General features: G+C 46.1%; 1 protein-coding gene across 1 annotated transcript; it reads left to right on the top strand.

The window, feature by feature from the left end:
* Nucleotides 1-13,378: 13,378 nt before the first annotated feature.
* On the top strand, nt 13,379-14,299 carry LOC138794034 (olfactory receptor 52N1-like). Its single transcript, XM_069972801.1, has one exon. The coding sequence runs from the start codon at nt 13,400-13,402 to the stop codon at nt 14,297-14,299; it is 900 nt and encodes a 299-aa protein (XP_069828902.1). The 5' UTR covers nt 13,379-13,399.
* The last annotated feature ends 899 nt before the right edge of the window (nt 14,300-15,198 follow it).

Here is a 15,198-nt window from a genome sequence, read left to right as displayed (position 1 = left end):
ATTGTGACTCCGTACCTTTGCTGCCCGCCAGTCGTGACTCGGACTGTCGACCCGGCTCATTTGTGTTTGTTTGTCTAGCCTTGTTTTGTATTTAACCTATCTAGGCTAGGGACTGTCGCCCAGTTACCCGCTGTTATCTAGGCCAGATATCGGTAGGCAGGGGCAATGGGCAGGTACCAGCCTAGGGTCCACCTGTCCGTGTCTGTTATGTCTCATATATACTTGAGAGTCCCCAACAACACATTTTTGAATTCTTGAACTTTGTTTTTATTATTCAAAGGGATTTCTATTACAAGTTGAGGATAATTCTTATTATGTTAGAGCACACTGGTTACAATCTGAAACAGTCTGCCGAAAATGCCCCCTGGTCCATCTAGTCGGCCCTTTTAGTATTTCCCTTCCTATTATTTTAGGATAGATATATGAATATACCAGGGAGGTTTACATTCTTAGGCTATGTTCACACTACGTAAGTCTCTGGACATAGCGCGTTCCGTGAATAAGCGGACGGAGACTTACGTAGTTTGCGTACAATGGGAAGTATAGGAAGTACAGCTGCACAGTTCACACTACGTACGAACTTACGCCCGGATCATACACGCCGCCGTAAAAATTGAGACAGACAGTTGTTTGAAGACGAAAATGCCGTAACTTACGCCCGTAGCGTAACATGCGGTCCCATACGTAGTGGTGATTTCTTCTTTTTTGCAGCTTTTTGTGCCGATCCAAAAGGTTCTGTGGGGTGTCCGGGGCTAGGCGAAGATTTCCAAATAAAAGACCGCTGTCAGATCGCTACGTAGGGTGCTCGGGAAGCGTAAGTAGACTCCTGGCGTAAGTTCACGCTCCGTAGCGTAGCGTAAATCCCCGGCCGGAGTTTACAGCATATATGTCCGGCCGCGAAAATATGCGGCCGGACAAATACGCAGTGTGAACTTATATTGTAGATTTAACAATCACATCTGCTGAAGGTTTGTTCCAAGCATCTACTACTTTTTTAGTAAAGTAATATTCTCTCATGTTGCTTCTGATCTTTCCCCCAGTAACCGCTCACTGTGTCCTCTTGTTCTTTTCTTTATAAAATACTTAATTCCTGAACCGTATTGTTCCATTTAACATATAAAGGTTTCCATCATGTCCTCCCTTTCCTTTCTTCCTCCTGTAATGTATATATAAAAGTTTTCATCATGTCCTTCTTTCCCTTCTTCCCCCTGTAACATATATAAAGATTTCCATCATGTTCCTCCTTTCCCTTCTTCCTCCTGTAACATATATAAAGATTTCCATCATGTTCCTCCTTTCCCTTCTTCCTCCTGTAACATATATAAAGGTTTCCATCATATTTTTCTTTCCCTTTTTCTTCCTGTAACATATATAAAGGTTTCCATCATGTCCTCCCTTTCCCTTCTTCCCCTGTAACATATATAAAGGTTTCCATCATGTCCTCCCTTTCCCTTCTTCCCCTGTAACATATATAAAGGTTTCCATCATGTCCTCCCTTTCCCTTCTTCCCCTGTAACATATATAAAGGTTTCCATCATGCGGCCCCCATCATGCGGCCCCTTTCCCTTCTTCCCCCTGTGACATATATAAAGGCTTCCATCATGTCCTCCCTTTTCCTTCTTCCTCCTGTAACATATATAAAGGTTTCCATCATATCCTCCCTTTCCCTTCTTCCTCCTGTAACATATATAAAGGTTTCCATCATGTTCCTCCTTTCCCTTCTTCCCCTGTAACATATATAAAGGTTTCCATCATGCGGCCCCCATCATGCCGCCCCTTTCCCTTCTTCCCCCTGTGACATATATAAAGGCTTCCATCATGTCCTCCCTTTTCCTTCTTCCCTTCTGTAACAAATATAAAGGTTTCCATCATGTCCTCCTTTCCCTTCTTCCCTTCAGTAACATATATAAAGAATTCCATCATGTCCTCCTTTCCCTTCTTCCCTTCAGTAACATATATAAAGAATTCCATCATGTCCTCCTTTGCCTTCTTCCCTTCTAAACCATATTTAAAGATTAACATTATTTCCTCATTTTGCCATTTTTCCTGCACACTACATTGGACACTTTAAAGGAGTCATCCAGCATTAAAAAAAAAAAAACATGGCCACTTTCTTCCAGACACAGCACCACTCCAGTTTTGGTCAGGGGTTGCAACTCAGTTTCATTAAAGTGAATGGAGCTTAATTGAAAACAGCACCTGAACTGGAGACAAGGGTAGTGTTGTCTCTGGAAGAAAGTGGCCAAGTTTTTTGTAATGCCAGATAACCACTTAAAGCCAGCATCCCATTATATATATATACAGCCCAGCATCCAGCATCCCATTATATATATATACAGCCCAGCATATCATTATATATATATATACAGCCCAGCATACCATTATATATATATATATATATATATATATATATATATATATATATATATATATATATATATATACAGCCCAGCAAATCTGGGAGGGGGAATAGCAGCGCCCCATAGAGATGAATTGGAAAATCTCCACACTGCACACATAATTAGCTGCAGCTGCCCAGAGAAAACGGCAGTTGGAGCCTTAGCAACCAATAGGATTACTGCTTTAATTTTCACAGGAAGTTGTGGTTGCTAGGGAAGCTGCCTCACAACATCCACAGTAATAACTGGTAGACCCCCTACTCCATCTATACAGTACATGTATATACAGGACCCCCTACTCCATCTATACAGTACATGTATACAGGACCCCCTACTCCATCTATACAGTATATGTATATACAGGACCCCCTACTCCATCTATACAGTACATGTATATACAGGACCCCTACTCCATCTATACAGTACATGTATACAGGACCCCCTACTCCATCTATACAGTACATGTATATACAGGACCCCCTACTCCATCTATACAGTACATGTATACAGGACCCCCTACTCCATCTATACAGTACAGGTATACAGGACCCCCTACTCCATCTATACAGTACAATGTATATACAGGACCCCCTACTCCATCTATACAGTACATGTATATACAGGGCCCCCTACTCCATCTATTCAGTACATGTATATACAGGACCCCCTACTCCATCTATACAGTACATGTATATACAGGACCCCCTACTCCATCTATACAGTACATGTATATACAGGACCCCCTACTCCATCTATACAGTACATGTATATACAGGACCCCCTACTCCATCTATACAGTACATGTATACAGGACATTACAGGTATACAGGACCCCCTACTCCTACTATACTGTTCATGTATACAGGGCAGTATTACCAGCTGCTGCTGCCCTAAGCACTTAACCTGAGGACGCCCCATCCTCACTCACCAATTAGCATCAGGACTGGTAGGTAATAGCTCCAGACATCACATTTAACACCGCCACACCAGGCCTGACCATTACCGCCATACTGTGACTGGATAACACTGCCACACCAGACCTGACCAATACCGCCATACTGTGACTGGATAACACAGCCAGACCTGACCAATTCCACCATACTGTGACTGGATAACACCGCTATACCAGACCTTACCAATACCGCCTTACTGTGACTGGATAACACCTCCATACCAGACCTGACCAATACCGCCTTACTGTGACTGGATAACACCGCTATACCAGACCTTACCAATACCGCCTTACTGTGACTGGATAACACTGTCATATCAGACCTGACCAATACCGCCATACTGTGACTGGATAACACTGCCACACCAGACGTGACCAATACCGCCTTACTGTGACTGGATAACACTGTCATATCAGACCTGACCAATACCACCATACTGTGACTGGATAACACCGCCACACCATACCTGACCAATACCACCATACTGTGACTGGATAACACCGTCATACCATACCAAATAAAACCGCCACACCAGACCTGACCAATACCGCCACACTGTGACTGGATAACACCGCCATACCAGACCTGACCAATACGGCCACACTGTGACTGGATAACACTGCCATACCACACCTGACCAATACGGCCACACTGACTGGATAACACTGCTATACCAGACCTGACCAATACCGCCATACTGTGACTTCATAACACCGCCATACCAGACCTGACCAATACCGCCATACTGTGACTGGATAACACCACCACACCAGACCTGACCAATACCGCCAGACTGTGACTGGATAACACCTCCATACCAGACCTGACCAATACCGCCATACTGTGACTGGATAACACTGCCACACCAGACCTGACCAATACCGCCACACTGTGACTGGATAACACCTCCATACCAGACCTGACCAATACCCCCATACTGTGACTGGATAACACTGCCACACCAGACCTGACCAATACCGCCTTACTGTGACTGGATAACACTGTCATATCAGACCTGACCAATACCGCCATACTGTGACTGGATAACACCACCACACCAGACCTGACCAATACGGCCACACTGTGACTGGATAATACTGCTATACCAGACCTGACCAATACCGCCATACTGTGACTTGATAACACCGTTATACCAGACCTGACCAATACCGCCATACTGTGACTGAATAACACCACCACACCAGACCTTACCAATACCGCCATACTGTGACTTGATAACACCGTTATACGAGACCTGACCAATACCGCCATACTGTGACTGAATAACACCACCACACCAGACCTGACCAATACCACCATACTGTGACTGGATAACACCGCCATACCAGACCTGACCAATACCACCATATTTTTACTGGATAACACTGCCATACCAGACCTGACCAATACCGCCACACTGTGACTGGATTACACTGCCATACCAGACCTGACAAATACCGCCATACTGTGACTGGATAACACTGCCATACCAGACCTGACCAATACCACCATACTGTGAATGGATAACATTGCCACAGCACCTCCACCAACTCTATACTACAGGTATACAGAACCCCAAACTATACACTACAGGTATACAGGACCCCAAAACTATACACTACAGGTATACAGGAACTCCACCAACTATATACTACAGGTATACAGGACCCCCGAACTATATACTTCAGGTATACAAGACCTCCACCAACTCTATACTACAGGTATACAGCACCTCAACCAACTCTATACTACAGGTATACAGGACCCCCTATACACACTGACACTTTATACCTGGGCAGCGCCATTTTCTAATCTGTTTAATCCCCAACCACTGTTTTTCTGCTGACTTCTCAACATGCAGAAAATTCCCACTCAGCCAATAAGAAGTCCAGATTTCACACCCTGGAGCGTGATAAAGGGGCGAAGACCTAGAAGGCACTTAGACTCCACGCCCTGGTATGGCCCAAAGCCAAACCGATTGAGTAGCACAGTGGGTCCACACTCGCTGTCTGTTACGACACTAAGTCACTATGCAGACCTAGCCTTGGATAATGCATCCCAGATTACAGGTGCAGCACAAGAGAAGCCTTTTAGACAGAAGAGATTGAACTGACGAGGAGAAGAAAAAAAAGCTATATTGTAATGTTATTACCATGTTTTCCAGTGTCTTCTCATCCTGTCAGTGTTACTACTAGAGATGAGCGAACCAGTTCGCCCGGTATGGGATCCAGTTCGAATTTTCCCAAAAATGCGAGTCCGATGGAAATCCGCTCTGATTTTTTTTTTTCTTGCTTTCTAAAATGGCAGCCGCCATTCTAAAAAGCAGGAAGTGTTCCGGGCGGGAAAAGCGCTTTCCCATGATGCCTGAAACACATCCAATCAGCAGGGATCTTGAACTAGCCCACCCCCTGTGTGACGTCGGTATTGCTTTAAGAGGAGCGGTCATATGACCGCACCACGCAGTGTGTAGAGGGAGAGAGAGAGGAAGCAAGCTGCTGTTGTGTACTACAGATTACTGAGAAGATATTGTGGGAAAGGAAAGGAAAGGAAAGATTAGGAAAGCGGAGAGGAGAAACATCTAGTGATTGAGAGAGAAATATAGAGAGGGCGAAAGATAGATAGATTAGGCATAGGACAGAAAAGGGTGCACGGAACCAAATTGTGCAGTACAGATATACAAGTCCTATACTTCTGATAGTGTGTATATCACATCTGTCTTATCCTAAGAGACTAAAATACCTGGTTCAGGTGTATAGCATTGTATCTTAAAAAAAAGTGCTATATACCCAATTTCTATACTTGGACCCTTCTGATTGAAAGTGTGTATATCACATCCGTCTTATACTGAGAGACTAAAATACCTGGTTCAGGTGTATAGCATTGTAGCTTAAAAAAAGTGCTATATATATACATATACCCAATTTCCATACTTGGACCCTACTGATTGAAAGTGTGTATATCACATCAGTCTTATACTGAGAGACTAAAATACCTGGTTCAGGTGTATAGCATTATATCTTAAAAAATTGCTATATTTATAGACAATTTCTACAATTGTCCTATATATTACAAGTCCTATATACAGTATATATACAAGTCCTATATATTACAGAAAATACTGTTCTCATCTACCAAGTGTAGAAATCAGAATTTGAATATAAAGTCATGACCCAGCGGCAGCAGGAAACCTCACAAAGCGTTTCAGGCAGAGGGCAGGGCAGAGAGTCTGGCTCAAGGGGCATAAGAGGAAGTAGCACAGGAAGAGGGTCTAGTGGCAGGCCCGAGCTTCCTTTGTCACACCAGGGTCGTGTCCAAACGTCTAATTCCACAGTCCTGGAGTGGCTGGCTCACACTTCGACTTCCACAAGAATGAGTAGTGAGACCGCCAGCCAGGTATCTGTGGGTACCTCGGACTCGACCCTGACTTGGAACGGGCACGCAGTAATTCCCCCACGTCCTCCATCTGACATCCTCCGCAACATCCCGCTAACTTTTGACCCGCCGCCTGCAAGGGAACTGTTGGCGTCTATGAGCAGCCAACTGCTCTTTGATGACAATGAGCACATGGGGGAAGAGACAGGGGACAATCAAATGCAGGGCATCGCTGTGTCGGAGGTGATATCAGAGCAGGCCCATGTTAGGCCTGGCAGGAGAGCAGTAGGCAGTAGAAGAGAGAGGGCTGGGCAGGAGCCTGATGAGGATGATAGCATCATTCTGGAACAGGATGATGCTACATCGGATGTTACATGGGATCCACGGCAGGATTTGGCTTATTCTACGGATTCGTCAACCGGGAATCCGTCCGCCAGCAGGCCCGCCACAACTAAAATGCAGACAGGCAGCAGTAGTCAACCAACAAGTCGGAAGCGTAGCCAGGACAAGCAGATGACCACTGGGGAAACCTCCTCCACTGCAGGTCCTAGTATCGGCAGCGCCCACCCATCCTAACAGCCTGTCGGTACTAGACTCTACACCTCGCCTGTGTGGCAGTTTTTTAAAAAGTGCCCGGAGGATACCTATGTGGTCATCTGTCGCCTCTGTGACAGGCGAATTAAAAGAGGCAAGAGTTACCATCCTGGCACCAGCGCCATGGCTGCCCATATGAAGCGCCACCACCTTTCCGCCTAGGAGAAACGGGGTGATAGTGGGTCACAGCAGGCCCAGGCAGAGCCGCGGTCAACAGCAGCGGGAAGCAGCAGTAGTCAGGGGGGCCTTTCACAGAGTCAGACCTCTTCTGTGGAAGGAATCCCGCAGCAGTCAAGCTGAACGCACACCTGGCCAAGTTGCAGGTGCTCCAGGCTCTGCCGTTTAAAGTTGTTGACTCTGCACCTTTTCGTGAACTGATGTCGTGTGCGGAGCCACGGTGGAAGGTGCCGAGTCGACACTACTTTTCCAAAACAACTATTCCGGCCATGTACAGCTATGTTCACGAAAAGGTTGCTGACTCGCTGAGCCATTCAGTGAGCAGATATGTACATTTAACCATAGACATCTGGAGCTGTAATTACAGGCAAGGGAAGTATATGTCCATTACTGCTCAGTGGGTAAATGTAATATGGCCGGTGGACCCCCAGCAACTTGGCCAGGGAAGGGCGTTGACACCACCCCATTGTCACAGCAGGGTTCCTGTATCGCGGTCCTCCTCCACCTCCTCCAGTAGGTCCAAAACCTCCTCAACCGCCAGTGTTCCTCCCTTGTACCATTTGGGTGTAGCACGGAGGTGTCACGCTGTGCTGCACCTAGCCTGCCTGGGTGAAAGGAGACACACAGGGGAAGAGCTGCACTGCCTGCTCGAGACGGAAATCCTCTCGTGGCTGACTCCCGCCATCTTAAAGTTGGGACGGTGGTAAGTGACAATGGGAGCAACATTCTCTCCGCGCTGCATCGAGAAGGTATGAGGCATGCCCCGTGTATCGCACATGTTTTAAACCTAATAGTTCCACACTTTCTAAAGTCTTCATCCCATTTACAGACTGTGCTGTCAATGGCTCGAAAGCTGTGTAACGACCTGCAGCAGAGGAATGGTCTTCCCAACCATCATCTCATTTGCGATGTAGCCACCAGGTGGAACTCCACCCTCCACATGCTGGACCGGCTCTATGAGCAGAGGAAGGCCTTGACTGATTTCCTCTTGATGCAGGCAGACACGGCGACTCCCTTGTTTAACCTGGAGCTCGGCCAGTGGCAGCTCATGAGTGACACCTGCCGCTTGCTACGACCCTTTGAGGAGGCCACCTTTCTGGTCAGTGGGCAAGACACAGGACTGGGTGCCATCATACCCATGCTTCATGTACTGGAGCTGATGCTGATGCAACTCAGTGGCGAGGGGGAAGAAGTCTTGCCACTGTCACAGCCTGGGTCGCTGGAGGAAGGCTTGGCGGAGGAGGAGGGAGAGGAAGTTGAGGAGGAGGAGGACCTGAACGCACAGGAACTCTTAGGGGAGACGGGTGGAGGAGAAGGAGATGAGCCTTCCTGCCAGACCAAAGGTGGGCCAGAGGAGGATATGCAGGGCTATGAGGAGGATGGAGGCAGTACCCATTGGCAGTATGCTGTGAAGACGGAGGTGGGGACTCCTTCCCACTCCCTGGTGGAAATGGCTTAGCACATGTTGATTTTGGGCCGACCCACGCTTGCAAAGGATTCGTCAATGGGACGAGTTCTTGCTGGCCACACTACTGGACCCACGGTATCGCAACAAGCTGTGTGAAATTATTCACACTTCCCAACGGGAGGGAAAAAAGAATTATTATAGAGAGGAGCTGGGTGCACAGTTAGTGGCAGCCTTTGGAACACGACGCTCTCATTCACGCCATTCACACCAGGGCCACACCAGCAGTGCTGCCTCCTCCATATCCTCCTCTAGCAGCTTGGGTGGCATGAGCAGTGGCACCAGTCTGACCCTGATGTCCATGATGCACGCTTTCATGCAGCCACAGGCAGGGGTAACAGGAGCACCCGCACAGCAGCAGGACATGGCAGCACACCTCAAACAGCAAGTCCAGGTGTTTTTGGACTCTACCTTGCCACCTAACGTGCTAGAACCTCTGGACTACTGGGTGGGAAAATTAGATGTCTGGCCACAACTCGCTGAATTTGCTTTAGACATACTCTCCTGTCCGGCCGAGCGACTTTTCAGCGCAGCAGGTCTTATTGTCAGTCCCAGGAGAACCAGATTGTCCTGTGATAGTGTGGAACGTCTGACTTTCATCAAAATGAACGCCACATGGATAGATAAGGACTTTGTGACACCTAATCCTGATACCACAGAGTAGGATTTGGTCGTGTTGTCACCAAGATGTAGGACCTTTTCTGCTTCTATTATGGCCTATATGTGAACTAGACCGTACTGTTCATTCCACCATTCCTGCTGCTGCTGCCCTGCTACCTCTTGCCTGTCCATGGACATCATTATTCTGCTTTCGCTGCTCATGTCACCCCATTACAACTGCTACTCCTGCCCTGGCCTTCATGTTGGCTACTGCCGCAACTGCCCTGGCCTCCATATACGCTACTGCTGGGCCTTCACTGGCCTCCATGTTGACTACTTCTGCTCCTGCCCTGGCCTACATGTTGGCTACTGCCGCTCCTGCCCTGGCCTTCCTGTTGGCTACTGCTGATCCTGCCTGGCCTCCATGTTGGCTACTGCTGCTCCGGCCTGGCCTCCATGTTGGCTACTGCTGCTCCTGTACTGGCCTCAAATGACTATTGCTGGACTTCCACTGGCCTCCAATGACAACTGCTGCTCCTTCACTGCATTTGTGACCTTTTTCCTGCATAGACCCTGTAATGGTGAGTTTCCTGCATAGACCCTGTAATGGTGAATATTGAAGTCTAAAAAAAAATTGACTTAGAGATATCGAAAAGATAATGATGTTACTGACATGTAGAGCCCTAAATTCAACCAAATACACTACCCCCATATCATATAGATGCTTTACACTATGAAATCCAAAGAAATCTGAAATTCGGTCGGACCGAACGTTCCGAAAAAATCCGAAAGTCCGATCGGACCGCACTTTTGAAAAGTTCGCTCATCTTTAGTTACTACCCACGATCAGGGCGGTATCACCAGCTGCTGCCCCTGGCACTACACCTGCAGACACCTCATCTTCACCAATTAGCTTCATTATTTTCTAGTTTCTGAACATCATATTGATATCTGATTAGTCTTAGGCCGCGTTCCCACATGCAGCAGTTACCAGACACTCATACAGTAACCAATAGACGTATGTGTGGTACTCGGCCACTATTTGAAATAGCCCTTGACGCCAATTCTGTGGTGTACGGCTAGTGATGTTATTGCCGTGACGCCAGTCCAAGTTCAGCACACAGGTTTGATGTTGATACCTGCTTTGTTGTATGCGGCTGGCTGTGCTCCCCAAAATGGTCGGTAACCTGCCGGGTTGTAGAGGGTGCCTTGAGCTCTTGTCACGGCAAACCTGAGTGGCAACTGATCCACCTGGATCATCTATACCACCACCCACAGAAGGGGGGAAAGTAAACCAAGGTGTGCGGTGGTGTGTGTACAGGTGCAGGTGCGAACAGAGATGAGCAGAGTCCCGTGCTTTAGTATAAAAATATAACAACTTTACTGTAAAGTTTTGCAGTTTCACAGCACACGTTTCACAGGCAGTAGAAATCTTTACACACACTTGAGTGCTTGAGGTAGGTGCTTGAGGAGAGTAGAAGAAGAAGTTGTAGCAGTGCTTGTAGAGAAGAGGAGTTTGTCAGAAGAGCCCTAACCCAATGTAGTGAAGTGATACTCGTAGTCACGTTTAGACCGTGTCTGGTATCATAGAACCCATCCCAGTAGGGTAGTAAGAGCCCCAGCCGTGGTTGTCTGAGTGTAGCTAGGTGTCCAAGTCTTCCCAGTTACCTGCACTCTGCAGTAGGACATGTAGACCTTTTTTTACTGGTAGCTTTGTCCTACTGAGGTGCAGAATCTGAACGGGAGGTGGCGGACTAAAAAAAAAAAAAAAAAAGGGTTGTTTCCTGCCCCCCTGCAAGGTGCTGTCCTAGGAACCAGGTGCCTAATGGTAAATACGGTCCTGACCAATATAAAGGGGTTGTCTGAGTTTATAACATCTGCAGGATAGTAGCGTCTGCCTAAACAAGTGGGGGAAGTTGGTTGGTGAAGTGTACCTGTTATTTCAACAAACTTTTGACATGCTATAGCCACACGTCAGAAGTTTGTTTCGGGTGGGGGTCTGGGTGCTGAGACCATTATATATTATCCATTATAATTCTGTCCACTGCTACTTTAGACAAAGGGACAGAGAGCATGGTGCTAAGTCCATCTGCCCCTTTACTTTAGTGATCGGCGGGAGTCACAGCACCGGGACTCTCACCGATACAAACTTCTGACATGTGGTTACAACATGTTAAAGTTTGTTGAAATGACAGGTACACTTTAAGTGTTGGAGTACCCTTTTAACCACTGGACAATCTGGGCAGCCAAGTACCCTGACCCTAGCTAAAGTCAGCGGCTCCCTTCTATGGATACTGCAGCAACTGTTACTATATAGAGTGAACTTCTATCAGTTCCTCATTGTCTGACGTAACCGAGCCCCTGTGTACATTTGTTGCCATCTTAGCAATTCCCTGTCCCAGTTGTGAAACATATAAATAAATAATTCTTTGCGTTCATTAAAATTTAATGATTAGCAGATGGGATTTGGCTTCTATCTCCAATGAGCGAGGAAATAAAAGCGACTGACTGGATAATATTGGAGGCACACGGCACTGGGTCCTGGCATCAGCTTCACAGGTGAGGGTCGTAATTCACTCCAGCAGAATATGCAGAATTATAGCAAAATAATATCCAAATAAATTATATATTAACCTTTTTATTATTGTTGAAGGAAGTTAATTTTAATGTAAAAGTATTTAACCCCTTCAAGACCGAGGTAATTCGTGCCAGGATGTCCAGGCTAAATTAGTGCAATGTTCCTCCCCACCTTCTAAGAGCCATAGCGCTTTTATTTTTCCACTTACAGGGCTGGTTGGGGGTGTCAGTTTTTGCACCATGATCTCTAGTTTTTATTAATTTCACATTGGTGTAATAGAAAAATTTTAATCGCTTTTTATTAAACTTTTTTCTGATATATAATTTTTAAAAATCATCAATCCTGGTGTGTTTTTTTTTCTTCTTTCGTTTAAGTCGTTCACTGTGCAGGAACAATAATGTAATATCCTTATAGATTGGACAATTCTGCACGCTATGATATATAATACTTTTAAAAACCTTTTTTTTCACTGCCTTTTTTTTTACTTTAAAACATGCAATCATTAGATTGCATATACTGATCTATGCTATGCCATAGCATAGATCAGTGTTATCGGCGATCTATGTATAGAGCCTGCCTGTGATGACGTCTCACCTTTTTACAATAAAAAAAAGTACAAAGAGCCACAACAATCTAAAATGCGACTTTATCTGAGACCTATGGGGAAAACATGGAGGGCATTTATCAAGGAAAAAAGTTGCAAATTTTTGTCCCAACTTGTCCTAACTTGTCCCATTTCCTGATGGTACTACAAAGGATATTTCCTAAGTTGTGGAAATTTGACCTCTAGGGCCCATTGGGCCAAATCCATTAATATAGATTGCTAGTAGTAATGTAAGCCAAGACTCTGACCCATGTTCTGCCCTCCTGTGGTCTCTTCTTTTTACTCCTACCACCTTTACATTTTTTTTCGTGTTCTTTGTCCAACATCTTCCCATTTCTGTCTTTCTCTTTTATTTGAAGATCTGCAGCATACCTCGGGGTGTTTTTGAAGTTGAGATACAGCGATGTATGTTTTCAGTTATACTACAGAGTTATGTTCATTGTATGTCATGACATTGTATGAGAACGATCCATGAGTCGGTCATGACAGAGAACAACTTTTCTTGGAGCTCCTCTTCCTTCAGCAGGTTGTTTTAATGCTAAATAAATAATATTGATTACATGCCATCATATAACCTTGGTTGGACTTGTGGTGTTATGGACCATGGAGAACGTCACTTTTCCTCACTTCACAATGCTTATCCTTGGCTTTGGTGAGATGACATCGATGCGATATCTCTACAGCTTTGCAGCTTTCCTGGCTTACCTTCTGGTTATATTTTTCAATTGTTCGGTCATCATGAATGTCCTGTTACACAAGGCACTACAGGAGCCAATGTACATTTTTGTGGCCATGCTGTGTTTTAATGGAATATATGGCACCACCGCCTTCTTACCCTACCTTATGTTCAATTTAATGAACAATCTTAAGACAATCACTTACTCGGGCTGCTTGATACAAGTGTTTTGCCTCCATACCTATGCAGGATGTGAAATGACCATCCTAACCGTCATGGCCTACGATCGCTATGTGTGTATCTGTAACCCGCTGAGATACAATACCATAATGACCTTGGCCAATGTCTTCAGACTGGTTACTTTGGCTTGGTTGTATACCATCATCCTGGTTGGCGTCCACATGGTCTTGACCGTTAGACTTCCTCTGTGTGATACCATCATACTGAAGGTCTACTGTGACAACTGGTCAGTGGTAAGACTCTCTTGCATCGATATAACTTTCAATAATGTCTATGGACTCTTCATCGCCTCATCCTTTACGGCCTTTATGCCAATGCTGATTGTGATTTCTTACATTCAGATCCTAAGGGTTTGTAAAAAATCTTCCAAGGACTTCCGAGCAAAAGCTTTACAGACCTGTATGCCCCACTTGATTTCCATTGCGAACTTTGCATCTAATTTATTCTTTGAACTCCTTGTCTATCGCTTTATACCCGAAAATTTTAACTATGAGGTTAGGACAGTCATGTCCGTGCAGGTGATAGTGGGTCCCCCACTCCTAAATCCTCTCATCTATGGCCTGAAAGTGAAGAAGATGCGAGAAAAGATTTTGCAGACCTTTCATCTTAAGGCCAAGACAAAGAAACACGAAAATTTTTAAAGGTCAGGAATTGTTTGTGACCAGTTTTCTATAACCTCTGTCTGTATTGTAAGGACCATGGCCATTGGTTGTCATCATTTGTACAATGAGTATTGATCATTAGACTTCATCTTCCTGCAAAACATGTTCATGTACCGTAGAAGGTGGTCCATGTCCTTGTGTTGATATCACTGTCTATAAGGTTGATGTTCTGTTGAATGTTTTTACATGTCTATTGTGATCTCAGTCAGGTTGTATACAATGTTTTCAAGATGGGGTGGGTGTAGGTTGCCCAATCTCGATTGGTGTCACTGCCCTTCACGATGGCCACAATTTCCCACTCCAAACCACATCTCACAGAGAAAATGGGGTCACCCGGCTGTACTGTTCCTAGCACATGGTACATATTAGGGATGAGCGAACTTTTCAAAAGTTCGGTTCGGTTCGATCCGGCGAACTTTCGGGAAGTTTGGATTGGTCTGAATCGAAAACCAACCTTGCTCTAACGGCTGAATAATTGCAGCTTGTCAGGGCAGCCACGGCGTCCCGTGCTCCAGGCCGCCGCCGCGACCTCTCCATGCAGCTGCCGGGGTCCATGTGCAGGGACCCGGCTCTGCTACTAGTTCGGCCCCGGGGGGCGCCTTACCTCGCCCCGCTCCTGTCACCCGATGTGCCGGCCAGCGCGCGTGTCCCCGCCTCCTAGGGCGCGCGCGCCGGCTGTCTCGGATTTAAAGGGGCAGTGCGCTCCTAATTGGCTTGTATGTCAATCACTCCCCTATAAGTTCCAGCCCTGCCCCCTTCCAGGTGTTGGAGCCTCTACATGCTTCCCATAGCGTTTGGCCCAGCTCCCTGTTGTTCCTGATTCCTGTCCGCTACCTTGTCCCTAGTCCTTGTTCCTGATTCCTGTCCGCTACCTGGTC

The sequence above is a fragment of the Dendropsophus ebraccatus genome, chromosome 5 (genome assembly GCF_027789765.1).
Source record: "Dendropsophus ebraccatus isolate aDenEbr1 chromosome 5, aDenEbr1.pat, whole genome shotgun sequence".
Taxonomy (NCBI): Eukaryota; Metazoa; Chordata; class Amphibia; order Anura; family Hylidae; genus Dendropsophus; species Dendropsophus ebraccatus.
Note: the sequence above shows the minus strand (reverse complement) of the source record. Positions and strands in the feature narration are given on the sequence as shown.